The sequence below is a fragment of the Malaclemys terrapin genome, chromosome 4 (assembly GCF_027887155.1).
Source record: "Malaclemys terrapin pileata isolate rMalTer1 chromosome 4, rMalTer1.hap1, whole genome shotgun sequence".
Lineage (NCBI taxonomy): Eukaryota > Metazoa > Chordata > Testudines > Emydidae > Malaclemys > Malaclemys terrapin.
The window spans coordinates 132,160,138-132,173,048 of NC_071508.1; the positions used below are offsets into that span (position 1 = coordinate 132,160,138).

Consider the following 12,911-nt stretch of genomic DNA (forward strand, 5'->3'; position numbering starts at 1 on the left):
TTGACTTAGCGACACCGCTCAGATGTGTGAAACTCCACATTCCTGAGCACCGTTGCTATGCCAACCTAGCCCCTCCTGTAGACACTGTTAGGTCCTTGGAAGACTGCTTCCATCAATCAGCTACCATCACTCGGGGAGGTGGAGTTGCTTCAGCGATGGAAAAACCCCTTCCAGGGTGTCTATGCCATGGGGTTACGGCGGCATAACTGTGGCACCATAGCTATGCCGCTACAGTGCCTGTGGTATAGACATGGCCTGAGATGACCTATGGCAGAATTTGGCTCCTACTGAACTAAAGGTTTCTGTCACTGTCCTTGCTTATGTTTTTTCTCAGCTGTTCTTAACATGCACAGTTAGCTCATGCAGCACCAGCAGTTAACTTCAGGTACACAATGAACACCACTTCATTGCTGCATCAATCCTACTGATATTTCAGGCCACTTTTAAAGATGTCCTTGAGTGAATGAATTAGTGTCCCTAAATAAAAATATCCAGAGCTTGGTAAAGACCCTTTCTGTAGGAAGGTGAATAATTAAATTTTCCGTGTCTTCTCCCTCCCCCCCCCCCCCCCCCCACACACACACATACATACACCCCTTCACCTCCCACCAGTACCTGTGTTGTTCCTTTGCTCCAGCTCTATAATGTATTTCAAATATGTAGCCAGGAACTAGTTACCTGTTTGATGCCAGGTGTCTCTACCCATCATGGATGAGGGGCTACTGTGTATTAGTCGGTGTTACTGATTGTAGAAAACACTTCCCCCTCCCCCCATCCCCTCCCCCCCTCGATTCCTTGGGGAGTTATCCTGGCCTCAAATTAACCCTTGTTCCTAAATAAACTTTTTAAAACATGGAATCTCCCTTGAGACTGGAGGTGAGTGGGTGGATACAGAAGGAAGTATATGCAGTGTGTAGCCACAGCTAAAAGCTTGGGATCCGTTCCAGGAGGCACAAGGGCTCTGGAAGGCCAGCCTGGAGTTGGTGGCTAGTGCAGAGCAGGGTTGGATGGAGTGAGAGGAGGTGGGAGAGGCTAAGTGGCAGGAGAGTAGGGATGTGAAAGCCAGGCTAGGGTGGAGCAGCTGTTGAGGAGGTGGGAGGATTGGGTGGAGTAGGATACATTACACTTTCCTCCATTGAGGAGGTGGGAGTATTATGCAGAGGTAGCTTGGAGCGGAGAGAGGATGGGTTGGGAATATCAGTAGAGGCAGGAAGATGTGACTGGAAAGTGGACCCTGAGAGTAGCAGCAGGGCCTCTTTAAGCCGAGGGAGGAAGAGAGGAGGCAGAACTGAGAGGAATGACTGCTATGAAGCGTTGGATTATTATTTATTTGCAGCTCAGTACAGTAGGGCCAGGCGTTCCTAGGCACTTTACAGACCAGTGACCCAGAAGCACTTGCAGTCTAGGTGACGCAGGATGTGATAGGAGGATACAATGGACAAACTGGTTGGAGGAGTGGCAGGGTGAGGTAACAAAATAAACAATTGAGCAGAAAATGCAGGTCTTGGTTTGCCGTTTGCTTAATCAATGCCAGATGGGTTACGGTGCTGATAAAGCCTTTTCTATAGAAGAGGTTCTGGCATGCTGCTCAAGTGGTGCTTCAGAACCAAGGGGTTTAAAAGATGCCTCTCTCCTTTTGATGTAACATTTAATGCACAATCATGTGCCAGTACTAGTAACTGGCCACAAACCAAGAACAAATTAGTTTGGGTCATGCATCGTATTTTCTAAAAGAAAAGGCATGTGATAAAGGCATATGTAAACCACGGGCCAACCTAAGATTCCACTCTCTTCCTGCTCATTTGTTGGGTATGTCTTGCTGGAAGGAGGCAGAAGTGTTGACCTTATGGAGGGAGTTTTGAAAATAGACAAGTCCTTGCTTTTTGCCCTGCCTGCCAGTACAAGAGTGTGGGATGCAATGTTGTTGTACTATGAAACTAATGGCCAAAAACCTACCTGAACAATTGCTACTTCACGGAGCAGGTAGTCAACGTATGGTGTTCATTGCCTTCAGAGGAAACAAAATCCAGTCCTCAAGCTGAATTTCCAAAAGAGCCAGATCAGTTTGCTCCCACTTTGTATAGTTTTATGCGCTAAGAAGGTCAGTTCTGTATGGGGCAGGAAGGAGATTGTGCCCTCCCTCCTGCATAGCAATGCACTGTTGTGGCAGGCCCAGTCCTGGAGTGCTCAGCACTTTGCCTCTGTCTGTGGCTCTTCTGCTCTCACTGGTTTAGTCTTCAGGATCAGTCTGACAGTGCATACAAGAATGCTAGCTGGCCTGGCACAAGGCCCCATTTATCTCCTCCACTCTCTACCTCAGCCATGCCCTCCGCTCTGGGGCTTTTCTCTGCCCCTGCCCAGTAAGTGCACCCAAAACCCCTATCCAAGTTCTGGTTCCTCAATTGATTGTCCCTATGTGTAGTGTCCATCAGGTTGCACATGCTCCCAGGACCGAAGATTTTTCCCTAGCAATGTCAGTGTGGTCCACACATGCACCCCTGCTCTCCTCATGTTCTGCACGAAGGGAATAGAGAGGGCTGGCGGACCACTATTATCTCAGTTTCTTACTGCTCGTGGCCTAGGATGTGCAAGCGTCAAACCAATGCATAGAAAGGGTGCCCCAAGTTAGCAGTCTCTCACTTCCCAACCACTGCCACCTTTGAAACTGGTGTTTTAATGGGAACTTTGAAAGCCATGCACCAGCTGTCCCTCCAGATCAGCACAAACACACTGTGGAGTGGGGGGGTTGTTTTGTTTTGTTTCCCCCTCCCTTTGGAGAGCTACTCCCTATCTACTGGGATGGAAATCATGACAGAAGGTACTAGAAGCTATCTCCTTGGAGTACACGATCCAGTTCTCTTCCCTCCCCTCCCCCATGCCCTTCTCTTTCAGGGATCCCTTATAAGACAATTCTTCAGCAGGAGACAGAGTTGCTGCTTCAACTGGGGGTGCTAGAACTAGTATCTTCCAACAGCAAGGGGAAAGAAGTTCTCCTTGAGGTACTATCTCATCCCCAAGAAGACAGGGTGATGAAGACCCATTCTGGACTGTAGGGAACTTAACACCATTCTGAACTTTAGGTGGTGGATGAACTTGTTATCAGACAACATGGCAGCAGTCTCCTTCATCAACAAGCAGGGAGGAGCGCACTTCTCCCAGATTTGTGTGGAGGCCGTTGCCCTTTGGAACTGGTGCATTCCCAGGCAGATGATCTTTGACACTGCGCACCTGGCAGAGATCCACAAAGCCTAGCGGATTCTCTGAGTGGACATTTCTCCACAGAACAAAAGTGGGAGCTGCAGAACTCCCCTGTCTGGGAGGTGTTTTGAGTGTGGGTGTCTCATCCACAAATCTGTGTCCCATGTGAACAAGGGAAAAGACTTGTGCTTCAGAGGGAGTTATAGCCCAGGCTTTCTGGGTGATGCAATGGTCAGGGCCCTGGGATCAACACATGCAGATTTCCCTCTTACCTCAGGTGTTGAAGACGATCGGACAAGACAAGGTGCAAGCCATTCTCCTAGCACTGGGTTGGGCCTGACAGTTCCTGTACTCTCCATGCTTTTCAGCTGTCCGCCCAATCTCCTCTCTGTCTTCCCCTGACGCGTCCGCTATTAACCCAGGATGAAGGACAGACTTGCCACCCCAATTCAGCCACGTTTCACCTGAGCCCATGGTATTTGTTTGGATGTCGCAGTGAGAAAAGCCCTGTTTGGCTGATGTCCAGGCTGTCCTGTGCAGCGGTAGATAGGACTCTACCAGGAAAGGTTATAAAGCAAAATGGGAATGATTGAAATTGTGATATAACAGACAAGGAACTACACCCTTACAGGCAGAGATTCCGGGTACACTGGACTAACTTTTGTCCAGGACTGCTGTTAGCTCTCCCAGGATAAAACCGGCAGCCATCAGTGCCTTTCATCCACTGGCAGACACCTACACTTTATTTTCCCACCCAATCACCACCAGCTTCCGGAGGGTATGATTCAAGTCTTCCATCCAAAGGCGAGACTTGTACCAGCCTGGAACTTGGACCTTGTTTTATCAGCCCTTACTAAGTTGACACTTGAGCCCCTGGGATCCAGCTCCTTGCTGCCTCTTTCTATGAAGGTAGCATTTTTGGTCATGATGATGGCCAGAAGAGTCAGGGAGCTAGGTGCACTCATAGCTGACCACCTCCCCAACCCTTCCCCACCCCCACAGCTTTCCACTGGGACAAGGTGTCTGTGGGACTACATCTGAAGTTCATCACTAAGGTGGTGGTGGACTTTCACATCAACCAAAGCACCCATCTACCTGTGTTTTACCCGAAACGTTATTCCAGCAGGGAAGAGGTGGTGTGACACTCCACTGGATGTGCATAGGACTCTTACGCCTTATCCACAAAGAATAAAATCTTTTCAGAAGTCTCCTAGATCTTTCCAGACTACTGTACCCCTTTCAGGAGTCTGATTAGTCTTACATACCCCAAGTTTCACCTCACTTAAAAACTACTTGCTTACAAAATCAGACATACAAATCCAAAAGAGAGCACACTATTACTGAAAATCTGCTTACTTTCTCATTTTGTCTGTATGAAATTTTAGTTTGTACAGACTTCGCTAGTGCTTTTTATGTAGCCTGTTATAAAACTAGGCAAATATCTAGATGAGTTGAATACCCTGTGGAAGGCCTTTGCATACTCCCAGGGGTACACGTACTCCTAGTTGAGAACCGCTGTCCTAGACTCTGTCATTCATAGTGTGTGTGAAAGGAGAGGTCATTTCCTCCCAGACACTAAATGGATCTCAGGGAGCATCCTTCTCTGCTACGAGATGAACGTCTCCTCAAAGGCAGGGTATGAGTGTGCACTCAACTAGAGCTCAGGCAACATCGATAGCTTCCTTTAGCGATGTCCCTTTTACTGACATCAGCAGACAGCGACTTGGAGTTCTGTTCACACCATTTTTAGGCATTATGCACTGGTGTAAGCAACTGTTTCTCTAGGTAGGGGAGTTCTGCAGTGTATTGTGTCATAAGGTTCCAGGCATCCATCTTCTTTAAAGAGATGTAGCTTGTGAAGCAACCTGAAGCGCACTACACACAGCGACAATCACTCATAGAAGGATGGGTTGCTTGCTTTGTGGTAACCTGAGTTCTTAAAGGCACGTTTATGTTGCCCTGTGTGTAGGACGGTTGGATAGCGCTCTTTGTCACTGCCTGGTTTTCCCTTCCTGTGAACTGGCAGTAGAGAAGAAACAAAATGGCGGAGGATCTGGCAGCCCCCTTTGTTCTCTTGGTGCAGAACACGAGGAGAGCAGGGGCGCATGCACGGACCAGACAGACATTGCTAAGGAAAAATTTCTGGTCTGGGGCTCATGGAGCATGTGTGCAACACATCTGAGGTGAATAACCCATCCTTCCTTGGTTTCCCCTGGAATTGTTTTTTCATGGCAAATGCAGGGCCGGCTCCAGGCACCAGCCCACCAAGCTTGTGCTTGGGGCGGCACCTGGAGGGGGGTGGCGGGGCGCGGTGCTCCGGCTCCAGCCGCCAGGGCGAGCAGAGCTGCAGTGGGCTCGCTGCCCTCCCCTGGCGCTCTGGCCAGTTGGGGAGAGCGGCGCGCGGCCGGGCTCAACGCCCTCCCCTGCTGCGCTCCGCGGGGGGGCAGTGGGAGGCTTTTTTGCCTTGGGCGACAAAAGAGCCAGAGCCGGCCCTGGGCAAACGGTCACCTTTACGCTTCCTGTGAAATCACTGACAATAAAGTGGCCTTAGTGTTGAGTTCAGCTTTATTTATTTACAATCTGCTGACAAGTCCTGTTTCATCTCAGCGCAGAGGATGCTGCTGTCGCCTTGCTGTATGTCAGAGTTGTCTGTCTTTGCTTTCAGTATCTTACACTTTGAGAGACGTTTGGAAGTGTGTGTGTGTGTGTGTGTGTGTGTGTTTGTGTGTACACAGTTAAATAAATGTCTCTTCTTTTTCCCTCTAGGCTACTTCTGTTCTTGATGTCAGATATGCATCTGCTTCATGAGAAGCTCGTGTAGACTAGAACAATTTGTGTTTGACTACTGTGTTATCCAGGATATCAGGTATTAGCAAACCTCAGACAGCCATCTGCATCATATCTATGTGGACAAGCAGCTATTACCAAAAAAAGGCAAACGCTTCCAGTCCTGTGCTACATCTGCCTTAATTTTTCCTCATTCCTCCATACTGCCTCCACTTTCTTTCAAAAGCTCCCAGATAGCGTTCCATTTCATCAATATCCTGCTTAAGCACGGGGACTTCTAGAACCAGTTACACCTGTGGGTAAAATCTGGCAAGTCTGCACAGCAAGGAACTCCGGTGTTAGCAGCCCCACACTAATGCTACACAGTAGGAGCTCTTGGTCCTCTCCCTAGGGTATAAGTATGTATTGCTGCATGGCCTTGTGATCTCTGCTTCCTGTATAAAGTAATTATTATTCTTACAATGACACTATTATTAGTGAGCTTTCTATAAAGGAGAGGCTTATGCACATGCCAATGGCATCATACTTACTCTGCAATTACAGGGCATTTTAGCAAGCATTCTTAAATAATGCAAAGTGATGTGAAAGGTTATTCCTAAGTTTGGGGTCTATCTACAGTTGTAAACATAACTCATTACACTTCTGGTTTGTGCAATTCTTTCTTTCCGCTGTGTTTGTACATGTTCTTGCTTCATAGAAAGCTCACTAACTGGTTGAGTGTTTTATTCCTGGATATTTTTAATAGCTTTTATTTAGTGTAAAAGGGAATACATAACCTGAAATCTGTCAGATACAATATATAACCCATGGCATTCGGCATTCACATTGTAACTTTTTAAGTGAGTGCCACGCAACTTCTTTTTTCCTGACTCTCCGTGGGATTAAGTCAAAACAACTTTAGCTGGTGCTTCTCCCTTTGGAATGTCCTTCCCTCCACCCCCCCCCTTCTCGCCCTCCCCCCCCCCCATTAGGCTACCATACAGTCACTTTATTCCAGTGTCGTCGTCATCCTCTTCAGAGCACTGAGGTTGCCAAAGCCACCAAATTGCTCATCTCAGTGGAAGGGTGGGGAAGGGTTGACATGAAAGTGCAACTCTAAAATGTAGATTTCAGTCTTAGAGGAGACCTTGCGTGGAGGAGGACAAGGACCATCTCATTGACCTCATTCAGTTCTGTATTGTTCCCCCTTTTGTCACTCTGATCTCCTTTCTCAATACTGTACAGGACCTGGAAGTGATCTGATTAATCTAGTGCAATGTTTCTGAACAACCGGTCCATGGACTGGCACCGGTCCGTAGCAGCCTCCTTGCTGGTCCCTGAGATTTCTCTGAGACAGTTTAGGAAGGTAGCAAGCTGGTCCCTGGTATCAAAAAGGTTGAGAAACAACTGATCTAGTGCACCAAGAATAATGCCCTGGGAAGATACAGCTGGTTTCCCTGTATCATTGCAAGTTTGACCCACTTTGGTTTTGGAAGCAATTCCAGTTCCTCTAAAGCAGGAGTTCCCAAGTTATGGTATGTGTACCACTACTGGTATATTTGCTTAATGTTCCATCTATTCACTTAAGGGGGGGTGGGTTTTTTTAAGATGATGATACGTGAACCAATGAAGTTTGGGAGCTGCTGCTCTATAGCGCGCATCACTTTCATTTTCAGAACCAAAATATGCAATTAAAAGGGGAAGAGGAGCACCCCAAAATTTGCCTTAGCCCCCCTGTAGCCACCCTTCCCAGCGCAAAGGTGAAACCTTACACAGATACTTCTGTTGCTGGCAGCAGCGCTGCCTTCAGAGCTTGGCTCCCAGCCAGCAGCCGCCGCTCTCCAGCCACCCAGCTCTGAAGGCAACACCACTGCCAGCAACAGCACAGAACTAAGCCTAGGCAGAGGTCTGGGGTGCCTGAGAGCAGCCTTGGGCTGTGTTCCCGCCCGCTGGGGTGAGCTGCCCAGGGCAGGTGGTGGATCCAGGGCTCCCCCTGGTCTGGGCTGATCTGTTCCAGCCCAGGCTCCTGGGGCCCCCTGCACTCACTGCTCCCCAAGGGCTCTCTCAGCCCTGGAGCTGAATCCCCCTGCCCAGGCAGCTCTTACGGGCTATGAGCAGTCAAAGGGCAGTGGGGAGTTGAGGAGATGGGGGAGCACTGTGGCCAACTGCACCATGACACCAGCCAGCGCAGCAGCTGCCCCGCATTGCCCGGCTCAGGCTTCCAGCCTGGCCAGGGGGCGGGGCTTTGGGGGGAAGAAGCGGGGCCAGCATTTAACTGAGGAGGAGCAGGGAGTGGGGCTATAGAGAAGGGTGGGGTCTCGTGGTGAGTGCCCCCCAATTTTCTGTCTACCCCACCTCAGAGCAACAAACAAAACTAAGACATTATTATACCAACAAACATTTGTGGTGTAGACCTTGCCCAAGTGTCTCCTGTAGAGTTGTTCTTGCGCGATCACCTCCCACTTCCCACCAAGTCTGGCAAACTTATGAGCAGAAAAGTTGTATTTGGCTTTCTCCCCAAAGGAAAATAGCATGTATAATTCATTTGATATCAGGAAGAAAAAAGTTGTCTAATTCTTTTTTGGAGGACTGCTATCTTATTGTAGTCTTATACGTACAATATAGCCCTGTATTTTTAACTTTGTTAGGTTTCATTATTCTCTTACCTATTATGTTTTTAAATACAAGAAATCATTTTAGCTTTGAAAGTTTAAATGGTTTGGTCTTGTTTATATGAAGACCTTCTTCCCCCCCTTTTTTTTTTTTAATGGATCAAGCATTAGATATATCAACTGGTTGCATTTTGATTAGAAGGGTCCACAAAGATTACTGCATAAGATGTAATATTCACTTAAATTTTGTTTTCTTAAACTATCAATGTGAATGTTATAATTATATATATTTTGTGGAATATGGGAATTTATTTCTCCTAAGTATAAGTTATTGTGCAAAAATATGGTATTGTTAAAGCAAATGATAGTTTAACTTTTAGTTTTAGAAATCTTAAAGATATAAAAGTGTATTACATATGCATAAACAAATTACATTTGTTCTATTTAATTTTTATGTAGCTGTGTAAAGTGCTAGGTAACTTTTTTTTTTTTTCACTTATCCATTAAAACACCTTGTTACTTGAATATTGTGTTTAACTGGTCTGAAACACGGTGATCAATTTTTGTAATATAATCTTTATAACCAAGGGAAAAAATACATGCCTCAGTTGTGCTTAACAGTATAGCAACAATGTACAATCAGACGCTTAAGTCCATAGTAGCCATAACCAGTAATGAAGCCACAACGTTTGTGTCTTGATATATTTAATACCAATGGGGATAACTGATTCTTAATGTGTTTTTTTTTTTTTTTTTTTTTTACAAGTTTGCAACCAGGAAGACCCCTGGATTCTAAATAAAAAGCATCATTTTTTTAAAAACTAATACAAGAATTAAACTTTTTTTTTTTTCCCCAGTGATGTCCTGACAAACATTTTTCTTTCCAGGACAAACACATCTGAAACATTACTTACTAAAATATGCTCATTGTCACTTTAAATTTAAACTTAACCCATTTTAGTTTTGCCTCCTTCCCCAGCTTAATCTCCAATATACTGTTGGTATTCATGCATACCAAATATGAACCAAACTGTGCATTATGCTAACTTGATCACTGGATTTGTGAGCTTAAGGACTTTGAAAAACTCCAGATCAATGAACAGCAAAAATGTCACAAGAGATGTGGCTTTTCTGATTATATATTTTTAAAGTCTGTATAGAATGTCTCATAGCCCATTCAAAATTGAGTGGCCTAATAGTCACACTTTAATAAAAAAAAAAATGCATTTTTTATTAGCTCCAGCTTGCCTTTAGCAAGTCAAAATCTAGTGATCTTGTTCAATGCCCTGAAGCAAATACACTTTCTGCCACTCCCTGGATTAATGCAGCTTTTTCTGTTGATAGTAAAGCACAATTGCAGTGAAAGTTACCATTCAGAAGATGGAAGGTCAGTATAGTCTATGCATGTTGTATAATAATGAGTGTTTACATTCATATTCTCCTAAAATTAAATTTATACTGGAGTGTATAGTATTCCATTATGTAGATTTTATCAATTTTGTTAACTGCTTATAGATTACGTAAAATAATTTTTTCAAAATTTTAAAAGATGTATAAGGTTAAGTTTGCAAATATAATGGAAATGCTGTATAGCTTGGGAAGTGATCAAATACTCGTTGGGGTTTTGAAGAAAGTATGTTGTAATAATGCTGTTGTAAGTAATATTTTAATGTCTTTTTTGCCTGTTTTCTATTATTCAGCACACTTACTGTGATGAACGTTCATAGCATTATAAAATTGCTTAACCACTGAAAAGCAACATTTGTTTTTGAATTATCATTTTACTGTAAGAGGAATTATAGTGGGGTTTGAAAATTCATTTGTGAAATTCTCCATAATTCATTTTTCTATGATTTCCAATGTTTGCTGACATCAAATAAAATTTTTCAAGCCATTGATGTAATAAAACATGGAGTAACGGATGTTATTGCTGTAAAACGTTGATCTGGAATATTGGGGGGGAGGGGCGGTGGTCAAAGACCTCATTTGTCAACACCTGTAGTCTGGTTGGATAGTCACAATTCTACTATTACACTTACATAATATGCATGCACAGGCCTATTTTGTGACACTGGAGCACAATTCAACTCCCATTCAGATTGATGGGAGTCTTTCCATGGATTTTAATGGGAGCTGAATTGGGCCCTTAGCACTCAAAATCCACATAAGGGGATGAGGAATGGGGAGGTGCATTGCACCTATTACAGTGGCCAGAGATGTTTGGCGTACAGGGGAGACAGACTTCTGGCAGCAGTTCTGGGGAGACTGCACCTCATTTTTTTTTTTTTTTGAGGTGTAGCATGTTCCTTCTCTTCCCTCTTGACCATGCTCCTGCTACTTACCTCCACACAACCCTTGCATGTGTATTGCAATTGATCACCTGGCAATGCTAACCATTGCCACAACTGGCATTCAGGAAGTACATGAGTCAATAATCTGGCTGTCCCTTGTGGGGGAGCCCCAAACATTCACCTGAGGCAGCCAGAATCTGGCCCATGGTGTATAAATGTGGGACATTCCCCAGCGTATTCAGCATTAAACTGGACGTTTGGAAGATGAAACATGTTCCAAATGTTCTGTGACCTGTACAAACAAAGTACAAGCACGTTGGACGTGCATTTTAGCAAGATAACATTTTCTTACATAATTGTGAACAAAAATAAAAACCAATTTCAGTGTGAAAATACATATAGTTAGTTAGTTTAACCTTTGTCATGGAAAGCCAATTGTAACGACTGCACTAAGTCATCACTGCTGTTTGAGTTGCTATAAATAGCAGTTGAAGAATCTTTGGATGGATTTTTCAAAGTGCAGAGGCAATTATTTCCCAATTTTGGGGAAGAGGAAAAAAAAAAAAGACCATGGAAAGAAGGGGGATTCACAGTGTAAACAGAGCAAAACACTAATAAACTGGAGAAAGCACACACTGTATATAACAAGGCAATTAGAGCTTACTTCCTACAATGCCTGTATGGGACAAATCACAGGGAACTTGTTGTTTGGCTGCATACATTAAACCCAGCATAATTAATGATAAAGAGCAAAATGCCATGTTTGCGTCCCATGCATGTCTGCAGGGGGAAATTAGCTTTACCCTTTTTCCTGTTTTACGATGTCCAAAGAGAGCCTGCTGGTGTTAAGTTATGCAAATGGACAGCATTTTAAAAGGAGCCTAAATGTTATCTTACTGATTTTTTTTTTTTTAAATCTGCCTGATCTCAAAGATGATGGGAGATATACTCCATGTGCTCAAAGATAAAAGAAATGGGGAATTCATAAAATCAAAACTTGACTTTTGGTGAATAAAGTCAATGTCAGCATTTTGACACAGTACTTTGAGCATATCAAATGCAAAGAAAAGCCGCATACAGCGATGAATAGGGTACTATACTAGGGCTAGGGAGTCCAGCTTTTCTCCTGCTCTGCCCCGACTTATGAACGATCACAGAGCAGTCACTTACCTTCTTGGTGCCGTAGTTTCTCCACATGCAGAATGGTGGTGGTAATGCTTACCTGCTGTTTGTAAAACATGGAGACGTATAGAGGAAAAGTGCTGTATGCGTGTGTGACATATTTGTATATTGCCAATATAAAATGCATCGCAAGTACTTTATTAATAAAGAGAAGCAGATTGGTCTTCCTGTCTTCAAATGGATTTAGTGTTCCAAATTGCCTATTTCTCTACATACAGTAGAACCTCAGAGTTATGAACTGACTGGTCAACCACACACCTCTTTGGAACCAGAAGTATTCAATCAAGCAGCAGCAGAGAGCAAAAAACAAAGCAAATACTGTACAGTGCTGTTAATGTAAACTACTAAAAAAAAATAAAGGCAATGTTTTTAAAAAATAATTGACAAGGTAAGGATACCGTTTCTGTGCTTGTTTCATTTAAATTAAGATGGTTAAAAATAGCATTTTTTCTGTATAGTAAAGTTTCAAAGCTGTATTAAGTCAATGTTCAGTTGTAAGCTTTTGAAAGAGCAACCATAACATTTTGTTCAGCATTATGAACATTTCAGAGTTACGAACAATCTCCATTCCCCAGCTGCTCGTAACTCGGAGGTTCTACTGTAATTTTTATTTATCTAATCTCACTAAGACTTGAGCGTTGTCTACACACCAACTAGTGTTTGGCTTAGCTAACTTGCTTTGCCTAGCATACCTACTCTTGAAGCTGGTGCAAGTTTGCATATATGCAAAGGGTCAGTTTAAAAAACCACACACATGCATATCCCTTGCAGACGTGGAAAGGACTGAACGGAAGCTGGAAAATGAAACTGAAGTGAAAAATGTTGCAGCACTGAGAGAGTGGTCGCAGTCACTGCTCATATC

The 12,911-nt window shown here is 44.2% G+C and overlaps 1 protein-coding gene across 1 annotated transcript in view; it reads left to right on the forward strand.

The window, feature by feature from the left end:
- The window catches only part of RCOR1 (REST corepressor 1), a 120,974-nt gene extending 114,038 nt beyond the window's left edge, over positions 1-6,936 (forward strand). The window contains exon 12 of the mRNA XM_054027433.1: positions 5,965-6,936. Coding sequence (XP_053883408.1) covers positions 5,965-6,006 — 42 coding nt within the window. The 3' untranslated portion in view covers positions 6,007-6,936. The remainder of the gene's footprint in view (positions 1-5,964) is intronic.
- The last annotated feature ends 5,975 nt before the right edge of the window (positions 6,937-12,911 follow it).